Here is a 17,939-nt window from a genome sequence, read left to right as displayed (position 1 = left end):
TCACATTTTCAGGAAACAAATATCACAGGAGCTTGGAAATATTATTTGATTATCATATTAATATTCTCATAAACTCTCAGTATACCTAAGAACAGTAATTCATGATAAGGTACTTCAACGGCTTCTGATGGTAGATACCAGGGTCACCCATACATTTCTCCAAGAAAAATATTCGCTCTTCTTAACGAGTTCTAAACTGCAGCTATAGGTACATCCTTTTCTTCGTAATGCAGCCAGTTAACTACAAAAGATCTGGTAATTGCGTCGTTGTTGTTTCCGTGAGTAAATTTATTACCCTAATTCAAGAATATTAGAGTCGATTTCATCAGACTCTTCACTCTCTCAGGTCCTGTAAAACGAATGGGTTAGTTTCAACCAAGTTTCTCAGAATCCTTTCAAGATCACCATGTCTGAGCAGAAGTTGGAACTGCCTCTCAGACTTAATTCAAATGTATGATGGCATAGGACTCGAAAATAAGAGGATAAAACTTCCATATTCCGACAGGCGTCATTTAGTCGAGCTGCGGTACTCGGTTCTGACCCCTCTACTCGATTCCTCCACTGTCTGCTCGTGCGTTAGTATAGTAATTTGAATGTTGTCACTGGTTACACAAACATCAAAGCTGATCGATCGGGGCCATGGCGGCGGGCGTTAATGTTGCGCCGTTATCATCTGTATCACTTCCTATTATAAAGCTAGATTGATATGTTTTGTTCCCAATGAATACATATTACTAATCTGCTTACTCAGTCTTCGAAACAAACACGTGTAAAATTTATTTTTGCGACGTTATTACGAAATTGACATTCTCGTTTACAGAAAGCGATAGAATGAAATGGAATTCGTCAAATCATAAACCTAATGAGACTTTCTTCTTATGTAACCGCTCTCATTCTTCCATCGAAGTCTTCTGCTTAGCGGAGGCTCTGTAGCTTGTAATCTTCTCCTCCCACATATCACTATTAAAATTCTCTGTCTCTGCACATGCTTTGAAAGCTTCGTGAGGCGTAAGATATAAAAAAGAAAAACTTTTTGCTTATCTTCATTTCCTCTTGTTGTTGGCTCCAAGTCTTGCATCTGGGGGTACATTCTTGCGGCTGAACTTTTGATTTAACGTTGTGGGTTCTTGATGACTAAATAGTTGCTGAAGATTTGCCTGTATATTTCCTGTATTTTATTCTTTGTCGTATTATTAAAAATCACGCCGTTTCTACAATTTCCACTTAACATTTCAAATCACATCGTTAGTGTCGATCATATAAATACGTCTGTCTCCAACAGAGGCATATCCACTACTTCAAACATTCTGCGGTACTCACAATATGCCAAAGAGTTTACAAAGCAGATGAGATTACAAACTTTCTTGACAAAAGAAGAATATTTACCACATTATATCATTATCTTATACATGAATTCCGAAATAAAATTAATAATTCGCGCTAAACTGTGCAGTTAATAACATGACTTTTAAATGATGTCAGATATTTCGTAATTTAAAACATTTTTTAAAAAAGAGTAATTTTAACCGTACATACAGAGTATACCAAATTAATTTCTTTTTTATACATTTTAGTCTGAAATATAATACATCGCATACAAAATCAAATGAAATTCGTTCAACGAAACAGAAGACAATGTCCACCTGTAACAGATTCGGGAGTAATGGTGGTATCGGCTACTTCTATAAAAAAAAGGTAATGGTAGAGGAGGGTGTCCAATTACAAGCTGGAACGATGTTATGATTAAATTAGTATTGAATATAAACATATGACAGAGAATTGTTTGAACAAGATACTGAAAGCTAATACAACGAGGTAAAATGCAGTTACGAGACTTCTGAGATAGACTTGAAACTAGAAAAGCTATGAAAATGAAAACTGACATTTCAGACACTGAAATACACCATATAAATTCTTGGCTGCAACGATTCATACGCGCTTCGGTGGTTCACCAATGTGAGAGAAGTTTGCGGAGTTCTTGTTCCTTATGAGAGGTGAACAGCAGCAATAATCTTCCTTTGCCCATATCACATTTGCTCTGTGGATTTATGAAGAGGGAACCTTGTTAAAAATTTCATTTAATGAACATCTGCAAATGCTAGAAATTCGCTGTACAAACTTTTATGTGGATGGGTGCGGACATACGTGAGAAAAAAGCCGAAACGAATGATATCTAGAATGGTTATCATAGGGACTGAGTTGTCTCATCATTATTCCTCACACCAGACGCTAAATGAGAATGGAAACACCCTACAAAATCCTAATGTTATGCCTCTCCATACGAGGACGACTCAACGGTTTTCGACAAATATAATCCGATTATACATGCTATCACTGTCGGTTACTAATAAATGGGTGAATTAAATCATTGGGCGAACTGATTTAGGGTTGTTCTGTAGACAGCAGATTGTGCTATGAATCATCAACGGCTCGAAGCCTCCGGTATTCTGTGTTTGCGATAAGTAAAATTGTTGACGCAGCCAAAATGCAGGAAGTCCGGATTCGAATTCCAATCTGTCACAACTTTTCGGAAGTCATGACATTACTTATACTAATATTTCAACATATGACAGTACTTAACTGATATAGTTTCACGTTATTGTATTTTATTCATATTAACTTCCTCTTTATGTCGTTTACTATTACAATAATTTCATAATTATAAAAAACACAAGATTATGCATGTTTATAGTATTAATTTATCTCTTTAACTGGTGTTCGTCAGAATGTAACTAATTTAAGTTATAGACAGCTGAGGGCCTTGTAAGACGAAAACTAGTTTACAAAATAAATGAAAACTATAGAACATCCAAAAACTATGTGTTTTTCATATCAGAGAAAGCAGCTGAATCTGAGGTAAATATACATAAATTTGACATCATTCTGAAATGATGAATATTCACTTATTATTTTCTTTTACTAACATCTTGCGTGATTTTCAGAGATTCACACTCTTAAATTTGGTCTATATCTTTAAGTACTTCAGATAAATATGTTACTACACGTCTTAACGAACGCCCTCAGCATCTCAGACCATGACAACCATTTGTCCCCCAAAATATCTTCTGTCGAATTGCGAAATTTATTGGCGCCCTATTACAAGTATTTCACTTCTACTGAACGAAGAGAGAACCTTGCACCTTGCTTAAGCACCCTCATGCGTCAAATCAAGCACTAAAGTCCTCTAAACACGTTACTGTCGAGTTGCATGGGTTCGAGTGTTGTCAAACAGGGACTGCTTACGTCAGATGCGACCTGAGCACGTCAGAGATGTTTTGACATGCAGTAATTGAACATAAGGTTCTTATCAGTGCCGGCGACGCTCGTACGGTTCAGATTGACGTTTGTAACCTACGTCCACAATTATTTGCTGAATGTATTCCAGTCTTCCTCTACAGTTTTTGGCCTCTACAGTCCCCTCTAGTACCATGCCTTAACAGATGTCATATCATCCTGCCTTATAAGTGTTTCCACATGTTCCTTTCCTCTCCAGTTCTGAGCGGAACGTCATCATTCCTTAGCTTATCAGTCCACCTAATTTTCAACATTCGTCTGTAGCACCACATCTCAAATGCTTCGATTCTCTTCTGTTCCGGTTTTCCCACAGTCCATGTTTCACAAACATACAATGGTGTACTTCAGGCTTACATTCTCAGTAATTTCCTCCTCAAATTAAGGCCGATATTTGATATTAGTAGACTTCTCTTGGCCAGGAATGCCCTTTTTGCCATTTTTAGTCAGATTTTGATGTCCTCCTTGCTCTGTCCATCATTGATTATTTTACTGCGTAGGTAGCAGTATTCCTTCGTGATCATCAATCCTGATGTTAAGTTTCTCGCTGAGGTCATTTCTGTTACATCTCATTACTTTCGTTCTTCTTCGATTTACTCTCATTCACATTCTGTACTCATTATATTTTTCATTCGGTTCAGCTGATCACGTAATTCTTCTTCACTTTCTCTCAGGATAGCAATGTCATGGGTGAATCTTATCATTAATATCTTCTCACCTTGAATTGTAATTCCACTCCTGAAACTTTCTTCTCTTTCCGTCACTTCTTCTTCGATGTACAGATTGAACAGTAGGGGGGAAAGACTACATCGTTATCGGTGTTGGTTTGCTCTCGATTCTGATAAGAACAGCCCTATCACTGAACTGTTCACAACAGCACACTCTCTGCTCTACCTTCACATTCATATCGGATTCTACTCCCGTTATACCATTTTTTCTGCTGCTGATATTACCCTATACTCATCCGACCAGAAATCCTTCTTTCCATTTCACTTCACTAACCCCAGCTATATAAAGATTGAGCCTTTGCGTTTCTCTTTTCAGCTTTTCTGGTTTCTCTACTTCGTTCAGGCTTCTGACACTCCACTCTCCGATCTGTAGAACGTTTCCTTTCTTTGATTATTCAATCTTTTTGTCATGGTCAGCTCCCCCTTGGCAGTCCCCTCCCGGAGATCCGAATGGGGGACTATTCCGGAATCTTTTGCCAATGGAGAGATCATTATGACACTTTTCAATTACAGGCCACATGTCCTGTGGATAGACGTTACGTGTCTTGAATGCAGTGGTTTCCATTGTCCTCTGCAATTTCATGCTGTTGACCATTGCTGATTTTTATGACTTTAGTGGCAGTTTCCCACCCCTTGGACAAGAGAGTGCCCTGAACCTCTGCCCTTTTGACAAGGCCGTTTGAAGACTTCTTATGCCGGAAGTCTTCGACAGCCAATGCTGTTTATTAATGAAAATCAAGGAGTGGCGGGATTCGAACCCGGGGCTTTTAATTACTAATGGAAGACGCTACCCCTAGACCTTCTTCATACTCGTACATATTATTTACCGTATAGTGAATTGTGCAAAGTGCTGATATATCTATGAAGTAATCGTAGAGTATAGTCTGACAACCAAAATCGGAATGATAACGATTCCATCTGAGTGAATGAGAGGCATGAAGAGCCGCGGGATTACACAATATTAGTTCTGTGTATTACTGTAGCAAATACGTAGATTATGTACAGAATTGATCAGTGAGGACTAGAACTTTGCGGGAAGGAACTATTGAGTCCTGTAACATCTCTTGTGCCTTCTTGTTCAAGCATACTTGTTATACCGATACTGTCGCATGTTTTCACACAGAAGAGATAATATGTTTGTTACTCTTGAAAGAGTAACAAACATGTTATTGTTGTGAGTGTCGTAATGGCGACTATGATCGGAGGCAGCTGCGCCGCTTCCATCGGCAAAATGACTGTGGTAAGCGTTCACCACCAATAACCAGAGCATATTAATTGTTCTGTCGTTGTATGCCAGCTTGTTTAATAGCTGATTAGACACACGTTTCACCCAGTAATCAAAAGAACCATCAGTTAATAAGATCGGTTGCTTGATATTTATTCTAATTCTCTCTAACTTCTCTGCACACATCAAAAATTATATGAAAAAATTTTCCTAAATTAATTTCAACCTGTTCGACATCTTCTTCGACACATTTAGGTATTAATTAGGGCCACAATGTCATAAATATAATCTTTTACGACAGATAAATTTTGTCTGTAAGGCGTTGGTCATAGCACACAAACATAGAGATATTTTGAATCATTGTTACGTACTGAAATTGAATTCATAATCATACTCAACATATAGTGAATTGTGCAAAGTGCTGATATATCTATGAAGTAATCGTAGAGTATAGTCTGACAACCAAAATCGGAATGATAACGATTCCATCTGAGTGAATGAGAGGCATGAAGAGCCGCGGGATTACACAATATTAGTTCTGTGTATTACTGTAGCAAATACGTAGATTATGTACAGAATTGATCAATGAGGACTAGAACTTTGCGGGAAGGAACTATTGAGTCCTGTAACATCTCTTGTGCCTTCTTGTTCAAGCATACTTGTTATACCGATACTGTCGCATGTTTTCACACAGAAGAGATAATATGTTTGTTACTCTTGAAAGAGTAACAAACATGTTATTGTTGTGAGTGTCGTAATGGCGACTATGATCGGAGGCAGCTGTGCCGCTTCCATCGGCAAAATGACTGTGGTAAGCGTTCACCACCAATAACCAGAGCATATTAATTGTTCTGTCGTTGTATGCCAGCTTGTTTAATAGCTGATTAGACACACGTTTCACCCAGTAATCAAAAGAACCATCAGTTAATAAGATCGGTTGCTTGATATTTATTCTAATTCTCTCTAACTTCTCTGCACACATCAAAAATTATATGAAAAAATTTTCCTAAATTAATTTCAACCTGTTCGACATCTTCTTCGACACATTTAGGTATTAATTAGGGCCACAATGTCATAAATATAATCTTTTACGACAGATAAATTTTGTCTGTAAGGCGTTGGTCATAGCACACAAACATAGAGATATTTTGAATCATTGTTACGTACTGAAATTGAATTCATAATCATACTCAACATATAGTGAATTGTGCAAAGTGCTGATATATCTATGAAGTAATCGTAGAGTATAGTCTGACAACCGAAATCGGAATGATAACGATTCCATCTGAGTGAATGAGAGGCATGAAGAGCCGCGGGATTACACAATATTAGTTCTGTGTATTACTGTAGCAAATACGTAGATTATGTACAGAATTGATCAGTGAGGACTAGAACTTTGCGGGAAGAAACTATTGAGTCCTGTAACATCTCTTGTGCCTTCTTGTTCAAGCATACTTGTTATACTGATACTGTCGCATGTTTTCACACAGAAGAGATAATATGTTTGTTACTCTTGAAAGAGTAACAAACATGTTATTGTTGTGAGTGTCGTAATGGCGACTATGATTGGAGGCAGCTGTGCCGCTTCCATCGGCAAAGTGACTGTGGTAAGCGTTCACCACCAATAACCAGAGCATATAAATTGTTCTGTCGTTGTATGCCAGCTTGTTTAATAGCTGATTAGACACACGTTTCACCCAGTAATCAAAAGAACCATCAGTTAATAGGATCGGTTGCTTGATATTTATTCTAATTCTCTCTAACTTCTCTGCACACTTCAAAAATTATATGAAAAAATTTTCCTAAATTAATTTCAACCTGTTCGACATCTTCTTCGACACATTTAGGTATTAATTAGGGCCACAATGTCATATATATAATCTTTTACGACAGATAAATTTTGTCTGTAAGGCGTTGGTCATAGCACACAAACATAGAGATATTTTGAATCATTGTTACGTACTGAAATTGAATTCATAATCATACTCAACATACGGATCGATTACATGTGTGAAACACAAAGAATCCTAGTTACATATGGCATTAATTCTCAATAATGCAGTGCAAAAATGTTATTCGTATTCGAAACTGAGACACATTATTCACTATCTGCGAATGAGATACTTTCGGTGACACCTGTTACTTAAAATTTATGAGAACTTTACTCAGGAGATGGAAAATCCTAAATTCCAGCGGTTAGTCACATTATTTATACATCAGATAAACACATTAAGAGAATACTGCCTTGTCCAACATTTCTACACCTGATCGGGGGAACACAGTACACTGGAGCCTAACAATAGATCAGGTAATGCGGGTTCCTGTAAGCTACTGCAGATACGACATGTGGCGCTGAATTAATCACCCATAGCTATCTGTACTTTATCACAAAGGCAAAGCTCAATACTTGCGTAAACTGAAATTAGAATGTTTCACCGAATTCACACTACCCTAGGCTTCTCCTCAGATTGGTGCATACCATCAATAATTAGATGTTATAAGTCTGAGATAGCTAAGTATATTAAAATTTTCACTAAAGCCGACATTTTCGTTACGAGAGGAATCGGTACCTGTATTGATATCATTAACTTTCCTAATATACCGTTTATTTTTTAATTCCAGTACCACAATTTTTATATAATATGATATGAGGTGTATCATTTTGAGATCTATAAACTTTGTCAGCAGCGCATCGTGCATGTATTGAAACTACACATCAGACGAATTGCATTTTGTGCTTAGTACTGATACAGGGACGATTGGTTGTTGAGGAAACTACCTGGATCTGCAGATGATCCAGGCGAATTGAAACTAGTTCTGTTGTACGGATGATGTGCTCCTGAGATTGAAAAAAAAGCTATATAAAAATGGTTCCTAAAATTTCTTAAATTTTTTACCAATGAGCAATGTCATTTAGTGATCACATAAGCCGTTTCCACGACTAGAACCGAAACGGAAGAACTACATTGCTGCTTCTACGTGCATGTTCTGTAAATTAGACCAAGTAGGCAGAACGCGCTGATAACCAGTACATTTGTTTCAGATGAATTCAACAGTTCAGGGAGCGTCCGGCCCGTTTCGGAACCCAAACAGCTGCAGAAGCTTCCTGCAGTGTGAGCCGTCAGCCATGGCAAAAGTCATCACGTGCCCAGCAAATCTCGATTTCAATCCGCAGCTGACGGTGTCTGACTTCCCAGACAGAGCTGGCTGATCCTCAACCTCGTCTTCTCCTCCTGACGACTACAATGGAACTGGTGGAGGATCGAGCGATGGCGATGAAACTGGTGGAGACTCAAACGATAGTGGAATTTTACCTGAGCTACCTTCTGACGACGTCCCCACTTGCCCACCAAGAAATCCGGATGACGTCACCCAGCTTCCCAATCCGAAGGACTGCAGCAGTTTCTACAAGTGCGACGACAATGGTGTGGCTTGGCCCATACCGTGCCCAGCCGGACTTGAGTAAAATGAAGATCTGAGGGTCTGTGTTTATCCGGAGGGCGCTGCTTGCTCATCATCTGCTGCTCCAAATAACCCATTAGGCGACGAATCTTCTATTGTTGATCAGAATAATGGGAATACTTACTCTGGCAATGGAGGAAGCCCACAGCAACCAGCTGGAGATGCTCCTACGTGTCCAGCTAGGAATCCAGATGACGTTACCCAGCTGCCTAACCCCAGTGACTGTAACAGCATCGAGAATGGTGTTGCCTGGTTGATCTCGTGCCCAGCGTGCCTGCAGTAGAACGCAGAACTGAGAATGTGTAATTACGCTAGACATCCTGGTGGCTCCGTCTATGTTGATCGAAGACGGCATTAAGGAAATATCTGCTACATCCACATTAAAGAGCTATTGGCTATCTTACGCAAATATTTAAGAATGCTGTTTTATCTGCGCTGTCCATTTTTAATCAGAAATATTTATTGCCTGATGTCACACGATGTAGTCGTGAAAAAGAACAATATTTGTTTATTAAGTTATTATAATTTTAAGCATAACAAGACTGTTGGGTTTGAAATATCCGAATAAAATGTCACTCTCATTGATGTCTTTCTGGCTGCTATGGCGTGAATGAATGACTGTCATGGAGCAACGGTAACTTTCGCACCAATTTGTGGAGGACATACTCAGAAGAGGTTCAGCATCTATGAAGGTCCGGTCACATATTATCGGTCCTCTGATAATGGACTCTCCCTCTGTCTTGAGCGAACGCACTATATTCCGTTTTGTACAATAAACAGAGACATGCCCACAATTTATGTCAAAACTATTTTGTACACACTGAACTGTTGAAATGTGTGATGTTATAAAGAATTCCGCTAACAGTTGGTAAAATTTTTAATCTCAGCCGGTTTCGCGACTTACGGCCCCATCATCAGGGGCAGCCTACATGTTAATCAGCAATTTTCAGTACAACCACTTTACAGATATGAAAATTAGTAAAAGAATGTCCAGAATGTATTCACAAAGCTAAAGATCTAGACATACCCATCGCTCCAAGTCAAATTATTCTATTCAGTAAAAGTGATTTAGCAAATTGCTGATAGGTGAAAGTAGCAGCTACTGAGCCATGATATAAAATTTGCCTTTATCTAAGAATAAAGGAGAAACGTTTTATTGTGAGAGGTTGGTAAGAACAGTTTTGAAAAGCCGGCCAGACTGACGATAAAAATTGTCACTGCTAACACAATTAGTACTGGCACTATGCAGATGCTGTGTGGAACGAGTCAAGTGGCAATGTCTTTCCGGTGCGACAGCAGGACAACCCGGTGTTGGGCAGAGTAAAAGCAGCCCACACGAACGACTAAGACTGGCTGGCTGGCGGAACGTAAGCTATCCATGTCGACAGCGTGATGTCATATACTAACGACTAGGAGCGCTGGGTCTCTGCCTTAACAAGCAAGAACAATACAGAATTTTATTACGTACCAACACCTAATCGTATAAACCATCAAAATTAGCCAGAATGTTATGAAACTTTAATTCTAATTGGTTACTCAACATGAAGTGTGCAATTTTTTGTGTATCAAAAATTTTCTACCTCCTCTAGTATATTCCAAACATGACACTTTCTCTTTTTTATGGAGTATTTTTAAATTTTCTGAAGGGTTTCTGATGCTGTGTCCCTCTACGCGCAAGTGTACTTTGAGAGCAAATGAGAGATTGTGAAAGTGTTTCAGAAACCTGATTCGAAATTAACTACAGCTGAACTCTATGCGTTTCTTAGGGAAATCATTCCATGTAATTCAGTGTACTCCAGCTTCATTGTAATTATTTGCCACACATTTTTCCTTTTGACTAAGTTTTTTTTCTAGATCAGAAAAATAAAATACGCTGAAATAATTTTTTCAGGTCTCATACACCCGCCTGTTATTCCGGATACCGCACCCTGATACAGTTTTCAAGAAAGAATTGAGCGTTTCTTTGATTGCTAGGCTGGATTAAGCGTTATAAAATCTGCGTCTGTTTGCTATGGGAAAGAATATTTTTCTTCTTTAATATACTTCTATTAACTAAGTTAAAAAATTCAGGATCGTAACCGTTTTGATACGATGCATGTTATATAACCTCATATTCAGCCATTTGAGCTTAAGTGGTAGGGGGCCGTTCATAAGTATGGTGTAACATGGCTCAGAACGCAGTTGATTTATACTTCATCAGGCGACATGACTCTCTGTGTATAAGAAGATCTGTCATGGCTGGCTTTCGTTACACATTGAAGCCAATATTTCCAGTTTTAGTGGTGCTTCCAGGACCAAAAGGAGTAAAGTGTTAATTTCAGCGCAATGTCCAGTAACTGTATGTTTTGGTTGAATCTATATAGATCCCGGAGAAATTGGTCGCTTTCATCATTATTGTCATCAAAGAATATAAAACGTAGTCTAAATATCTATTCCACAAAATTAATGTTCACGATATTTGCATATCACACATTGCACAGGTGTTGTTCATGGTGATATACTACAGTGCAACCTGTAGGCTTGACCAGAATCTGCAATTATCTCTAAGCATTCATTTCTCGCGGTTTGTACATTTTTCTCCAAGCTGTATATATCTGGTAATGAAATTCGTCATAAATTATTCACCACAATTTGAGATTAATAGTGATGTCCACACCTACAAGATCAGAGATAAAAATGAAATTTATTAGCTGTTATTCCAGCCGTCAGTGACTCACCTAAAGAGGTCAATGTGGAGCAACATAAATATCAAATCATTAGTCTAATACCACAAAATGTTTGACATGTAGCAAAACAAGTTCTAAACTAGCGAAATAAGTTCTACATTAACCTAAAAGAGCTTCTCATGGATACCTTCTTCTAATCCATCAACGAAATTTTAGTTTAAAGGCGGTAGCCTGTAGAAGAAACAAAAAATAAAAGAAAAACTGTTTTTTAAATCTAGTTGCATTATCAACTCATTTAGGTTAAACCTAATTACGTTTATGTATCATGTAATCTGACTCGTTCCGCATCGTTTCGATAGATTATCTGTGTTACACATAACTAACTAATTAACTATTATGTGAAGGTGGTTACTGGCACAGCATCAAAAATTATTATCTAACAGAGGTGATACCAAATATTCTCGTCAAGCTGTTACAGCATATCGTTACACAAACAAGGATTGAATTCGTTCTTGTTTCTTTAGCCTGGGCTCATCTTCAAATAAATCTTCTTTTCTTCCATCTACAGTGCTGATATAAATGAATAATATCAACTTCTGTTTCAATTCGTACTGAGAATGTGATATTAATATATTTGTCTGTTCACGATGACTTTGTGACAGAGATAGCTTAACTTTAAGCGATCTTTGGAGTAGATAAGGAACCAGTAGAATAGGTAATTATTAGAAGAGGGTTTTACCTTTCTACTTGTCTGTGTACCGAAATGTAATCTGTATAAATAATGTGCGTTGGTGAAGAAATTTCTAGATGAAAGACGTACTCATTGTTCCTAAATACTGATAATGGAACTAGAGTGAACATAAGCGAAATCCATCTAAATGGTGCAATGGCTGCGGTTCGCGTAACGAATCTGCAGTGAGTCACACTTTCCAGTATGTTATTCTGATGCCGATATTGGGCCTATTGTGTACATTGCTCCATGGAGATAACACACAAGGTCTTATATAACTCATTCTTTGGATGTCTGATCTTCGTCGACTGAAGCGTCATTCATAAGAGGAGTGATATATTGATTTGTTTCACACATTACGGTCTACACGTTTAACGACGGCACTAATATAAAAAATGAAAGGTGGAAAGAAATTAAGTAGTGTATATTTCTGTGCGTCAAATTCTTCGTTTTTGTGTTATGCTATAACGTTTCTCCTTTCTTGAGATTACTTATGAGAAAAACTGGCTCAATACGAGAGAAGTTTGCTAACTCTAAAATAATTTTATTACGTGTCTCTTTCACTGCTACGATGTAAATGTAGTCCAGTACTTTTTGTTGGTACCTGTAAAATGCTGTACAGACAAGACGTTGTTTAAAGTTGTTTCCAAAAATCTCGATAAGTTCTTGACTGACTTACTTCATATTTTTGCATGATACTCTACAAAAAGCTGTAATGGACGCAGTCTACATATTTTTAGTATGCAGGTAGGACCAATTTAATCCATAATGAGGAATACCTCGGGATGGAGATGAGATACAATATAATGTTACAGATAAGAGTCGTAGATGGCAATGCGGGTCACGCATTGCTAATACTGGCCGTAATCTTGAACGTGGTTTTCAAGATGATTTTGAGGTTAAAGTGTTTTTTAAAAATACAAACCCTAATATTTGATTTAAAATTGGTAAAGAGCGGCAAATTTTGCGTATAAAATGATACATTATTGAAGGTCATAGAAAGGTTCAATGAAGGTAAAACAAGCAAATACGTTTTTAGTTCTACTAGAGATTAACTCGGAATAGAAGAGCGATACAGAAAAACACAATTTCAGATACAAACTGGATGGGGCGTAAGGGATCATGTAACATTACCAATAACCGTGATCTTAAAGGTAATTATCGAAGGTTATCCTAAACCTGAGTTTTGTTTAATGGAATACCCTTTTTGTGATGTATAATTTGGAAAAGTTGAAGAGAAATTTGAACTTTAATTTTTAACTGACGTGTGTACATGGCAAAAATAAATACAGCACAGCGTTTAACCGTTACTTTGACATTTCCAAGACGGAAGAAATGTAAATAATACCTAGACTTACATGTCACTGAGTGAGTCTTTGCGTCTCTAATTCTCTGGTATGTCCCTTCCAATTTATTTCTAACGTATCCTTCCTCTATTCCGAGTCAATTTCTATTAGAGTTAAAATATATTTGCTTAATTGGCCTTGACAGTACCTTGCCATAACCTTGATTTAAGTATTATTTTATACGTAAAATTTGCCACTCTTTTCAAATCTTAAATATTAGGGTTCCCATTTTTTAAAAAAAATCTCTTTAATCTGAAAGACACCTTGAAAGTCACCCCATTAGCAGCAATGCGTGACCTTCTTGGCTACCTGTAGCTTTTGTTTGTAACATTTTGCTGTATCTCATCTCTATCCCGACTTATTCCCCGTTGTGGATTGAAATGGTCCATTCTGTATATGTTTAGAAGATTGCTGTGTAAAAATTTAATGTAAATCGGTCAATGTTTCCGATTTATATACACATGGAAAAGAAAGCAAATACTTCCAGAAGTACTGGATAACTTTACTTCAATTTTTCCATAACACTCTAATAAACTTTAGGACAGATGTTGGGAGCATTGTCTTTTAATGTACATATTATACACGTATACATAATATACAGAAGGTCAATTTTGTCTGCAGAAATGTCGAACAGCTCTTTATCGCCGACAATCCGCCTGTTAGTTTCTGTCTTGTGTTCTTTGGCCACTGTTTGTTTGGTAATTTTTCTGATATAAGTGGCACTGTAGGTTGTGACAGGTAGAGAAACCAGTCGTGGTGGAGCTGGAGATGTACAAATCCTCCTTTCAGTCTGCCTGCCACTATCTCTGCCGTAACCACTAAAGTAGCTCAGCCTGCTGCAACAGAGACGCAACAGTACGTGTGTGTCGAAGCGCATTTGTTAAAGCAGGCCAACTTGAGTTTTCAGAAGCCTGGCAAGTTTCTCGGTTGCTCGTTCAGGTTGCCGCACCTGATAACAGGTAGCGCAGTCAATCCGACATGACTACGTATATCTTTGCGTAGTCAGTTTCGCAGCAGCTCATGAGTAATAAATGTGCGAGCAGTAAAGTGAAGAAAGCAAACTGAAGGGAGATTCAGAAGAATTTAATAATTGGGGAATTTATACCATTCACGAAACAGTGCCCAAGTGCCGTCGGGGTAAATTTGTCTTGTATCTGTGAGGCAGCTTCAAATGAATCGGTAGGTGTATCGCAATGGAAATTATGTCATCAAATCCTGAAGTGCAAAGGAGCTCAACTTTCAGAGATGGCTCTGCTTATAACAGGAAACATGTATTAGGGGTGACCTGATGATGGTTCGAACTGAGAATAGCAAGTACTAGTTCAAAGAGAGCAAAGTTGCAAAGAAAACCGTTCATATAGAAAGAAATAAAAAAAATCCTGAAATATGCTGAAAAGGAATAAAGAGCTTATAAAATCCACCATTTTCTCTTCCACAATGACTCAAAATGAATATATATTTTGTTGATACTCGTTTTTTGATACACGGATATAAAAATACTTTTCATCACTGTCAAGGCATGCTGATAACATTACAATCGTAGCGTACGGCATAAATTGCTGTGCAGCGTAGCACCACTGGCAGACGGGCAAACAAGGTTCCATCGGCCTTCTTGGGATGGATATAGCTTGACGTGGGTAAGAGTAATGCAGCCTGCCCGTTCTGCTGATAACGTGAGGTGGCAAATATGCGAGCATGGGCAGCTTAAAACCGGAATGGCTGCATCTCAGGGCGGAGCAAGCTCTGTTCACCGAACTCTCATTGAAATTCGCCGACATGGAATTTCTTGTTCAGGGAACAAAAACGATAGTAGCTTCAACAAGAAAGAGGTGAACACATTCTCCATTCGCATGCTACTGAGAACGGCCGTTGCAGGTAACGAGAGGAGAACAGCAGTCGTAATGACTACGGGAAAGCCATCGCTCGTTGGCGTGCCAAGTACATATAGTTTGTGACCTCGAGCTCCACTGGGGACCCTGGGTTCGGTGTGGGGCGGCGGTTGGGTGGGTGGACTGGTGTGGCCTCCTGTTGTGGGGGTGTGAACCACTGAGAGCTGCGGCGGGACGAAGCCTCTCCGTCGTTTCTAGGTCCCCGGTTTAATACACAATACACAGTCAAACACGAAAATGAGCCTTACATAGTTGCTGGGAAGAGATGGCCATTGTGGACGAGCGGTTCTAGGCGCTTCAGTCCGGAATCGCGCTGCTGCTACGGTCGCATGTTCGAATCCTGCCTCAAGCATGGTTGTGTGTGCTGTCCTTAGGTTAGTTAGGTTTAAGTAGTTCTAAGTCCAGGGGACTGATGACCTCAGTTGTTAAGTCCCATAGTGCTCAGAGCCATTTGAACTGGGAAGAATGTTTCTTTGCTTCCAACTGAATCATTGATCTGAAAATCAAAATTTCCATTCCAGTTATTTAAAACTTTTATTGATGCCAGAATGTCTTTGTGGAAACTATTGGAAGCTACATTAAAATAATTTTGGAGAAATATATGGATGAATTTGGGTGCAGTGAACCATGTCTGTGACAACATTACTCTAATGAATGTTTCGATGAATTAATGAAAATCATTAGAAACGAAGTAAAACATAATCATACTTGGATTTACATCGACCTGGAAACAGATTATATTGGTTAGTGTGTTGGCTATGTCTTTGCTGGATAATTAGATCCTTCAGAAAGTGAAACAATAAAAGCATTCGTGCTTGGAAATCACTGTCTGGAAAATGTTAACAATTCCACTACAGCTCAGTTAATCATCGATTCATTTCAGTTACTGTGACATAAATACATTCCATATAGCAATGAATTACTTTTCAGCTCACGCACTGCACTATACTTGGAAAAGCCTATATGAACTTGAAAACTATTTCTAAATATGCTTCATGTGACCCACATAGCGCATCATCTTCATTGGATGTAAGAAAAGATACGAAACTTGCTCCGAATACCGACAAATTGTTTTCTAGTATTAACACCTCTGTGAAATCCCCATCAAGGATTTAGACATTTAAAGACATTGCACCAGATAAACCTCTGCCCCTCAACCAATGAAACGAGATAGTGAACACGTAAATCAGCAGTAGTTTACTACACTTCACGTTTTGCGTGTGTAACGCAAGTGGCCATCTCTCTAGAGAATGAACCATCTTCAGTAGTAGCTGCAAGGAAACTTGCTAAATCTTCGGAAGTCGGATATGAATTAACTTTCATTGCGCCCAAATTCGGTTTTCTTCCACAAGTGATTTTGCAGCTAGGTTAGCGTTGAAGTCAGTGAAAACTGAGGATGATGCAGTGCTATGACTGGGGAGGAGGCCGAGGAAATGTGGTATATTACTTAGGGAAGAGTGTAAAATAGTGTTTACGAAATACCTAGATCTTAAAAATCCTACATTTCAAAAACTACAAGGCTACAATTCTATTGCAGTGTAAAAGGACACTACAGTAGTTGTGTGTTTCACATTTGTTTCAGTTACCTGTGGAGATGTTGAGAGCTCGTTTTTGAGATATAAAATGGATTGTATGATAGGAGACTTAGAAAATTTACAAAATCGTTTGGTGCAACCAATGAGTACAGTACAGGGATTAATCCCCCCGCTACTGATGTGTGCCACAGTTACTATGAACTAGATCTTAATATGAAATAAAAATAGGCTGAACCTAAAAGAGAACAATCAGTCATCAACAAACTTATGCTAGAAAAACGAATTCACAGAATAAGAGCTAAGTGTTTCACAAATTGAAGACGGAGAATGAAGATGATGCGTTAACCTTCTGGTTTGACGTACAGTGGGTCCAACCCTTCCCCAAAACCCACATCCAGTAGACATTTTTTATACTGATTTTGTATTGTTGGTTCAGATGCAAGAGATATAGCATTGTATATTGAAGTGAGGACCAAAGTCGACGAGGGGCGATTGAAATATCTTCAGCCTTTTGAATGTTCAGATTTCAAACGCAAATGGTTTGCCTGAAAATGTTGACACATAAAGACAGTTTTGTGATGAGCGCACAGAGCAAAACAAAGAAAAAACCTATTTCATACACACCTTGACGTACTTCTTGCGCACTGTGAGTCAAAAAATCAAAGAAAATGTCACTGCATTTCGTGTCCGAGGGCACAGGACGGTGTTTGGCAGGGACAGGAAATTACTGAAAAATCAGCCAAGGAAGAATACTACACTATCTACCAATCTGCAGGAAAAGTGAGAAAACTGGGAGATGAATGTTCCCCAGTAGACACAAAAAGTTAATCGTCAGGATCATCGACCTAATTAATTCCAAGAAGAGAATTTTCATGAGGAAGGAAAAGGAAAGTGGGATGAGGGAGGGACAGCAGCTGGCAGAAAGAACACCTGTTGTTACAGTAAAATCAACCGATAACTCTAGATTTCAAAGATATACTGAAAAGTTTATTTTCCTACGGATGGTCATCTGTCAAATGTTTTTCAAACGCTTTACAACGTGTTCTACGTGACCATGCTAACTAAGA

The 17,939-nt window shown here is 38.4% G+C and overlaps 2 protein-coding genes across 2 annotated transcripts in view; both read left to right on the top strand.

Annotated features, from left to right (window-relative positions):
* The window catches only part of LOC124798870 (chondroitin proteoglycan-2-like), a 41,337-nt gene extending 32,882 nt beyond the window's left edge, over positions 1-8,455 (top strand). The window contains exon 3 of the mRNA XM_047262403.1: positions 8,288-8,455. Coding sequence (XP_047118359.1) covers positions 8,288-8,455 — 168 coding nt within the window. The remainder of the gene's footprint in view (positions 1-8,287) is intronic.
* Positions 8,456-8,513: 58 nt separating this feature from the next.
* Positions 8,514-17,939, top strand: part of LOC124798869 (chondroitin proteoglycan-2-like) — a 70,354-nt gene continuing 60,928 nt past the window's right edge. Inside the window, exon 1 of the mRNA XM_047262402.1 lies at positions 8,514-8,706. Coding sequence (XP_047118358.1) covers positions 8,514-8,706 — 193 coding nt within the window. The remainder of the gene's footprint in view (positions 8,707-17,939) is intronic.

The sequence above is a fragment of the Schistocerca piceifrons genome, chromosome 5 (genome assembly GCF_021461385.2).
Source record: "Schistocerca piceifrons isolate TAMUIC-IGC-003096 chromosome 5, iqSchPice1.1, whole genome shotgun sequence".
Classification (NCBI taxonomy): Eukaryota; Metazoa; Arthropoda; class Insecta; order Orthoptera; family Acrididae; genus Schistocerca; species Schistocerca piceifrons.
The sequence above is the reverse complement of the archived record's forward strand: the minus strand, read 5'-3'. Positions and strand labels throughout refer to the sequence as shown.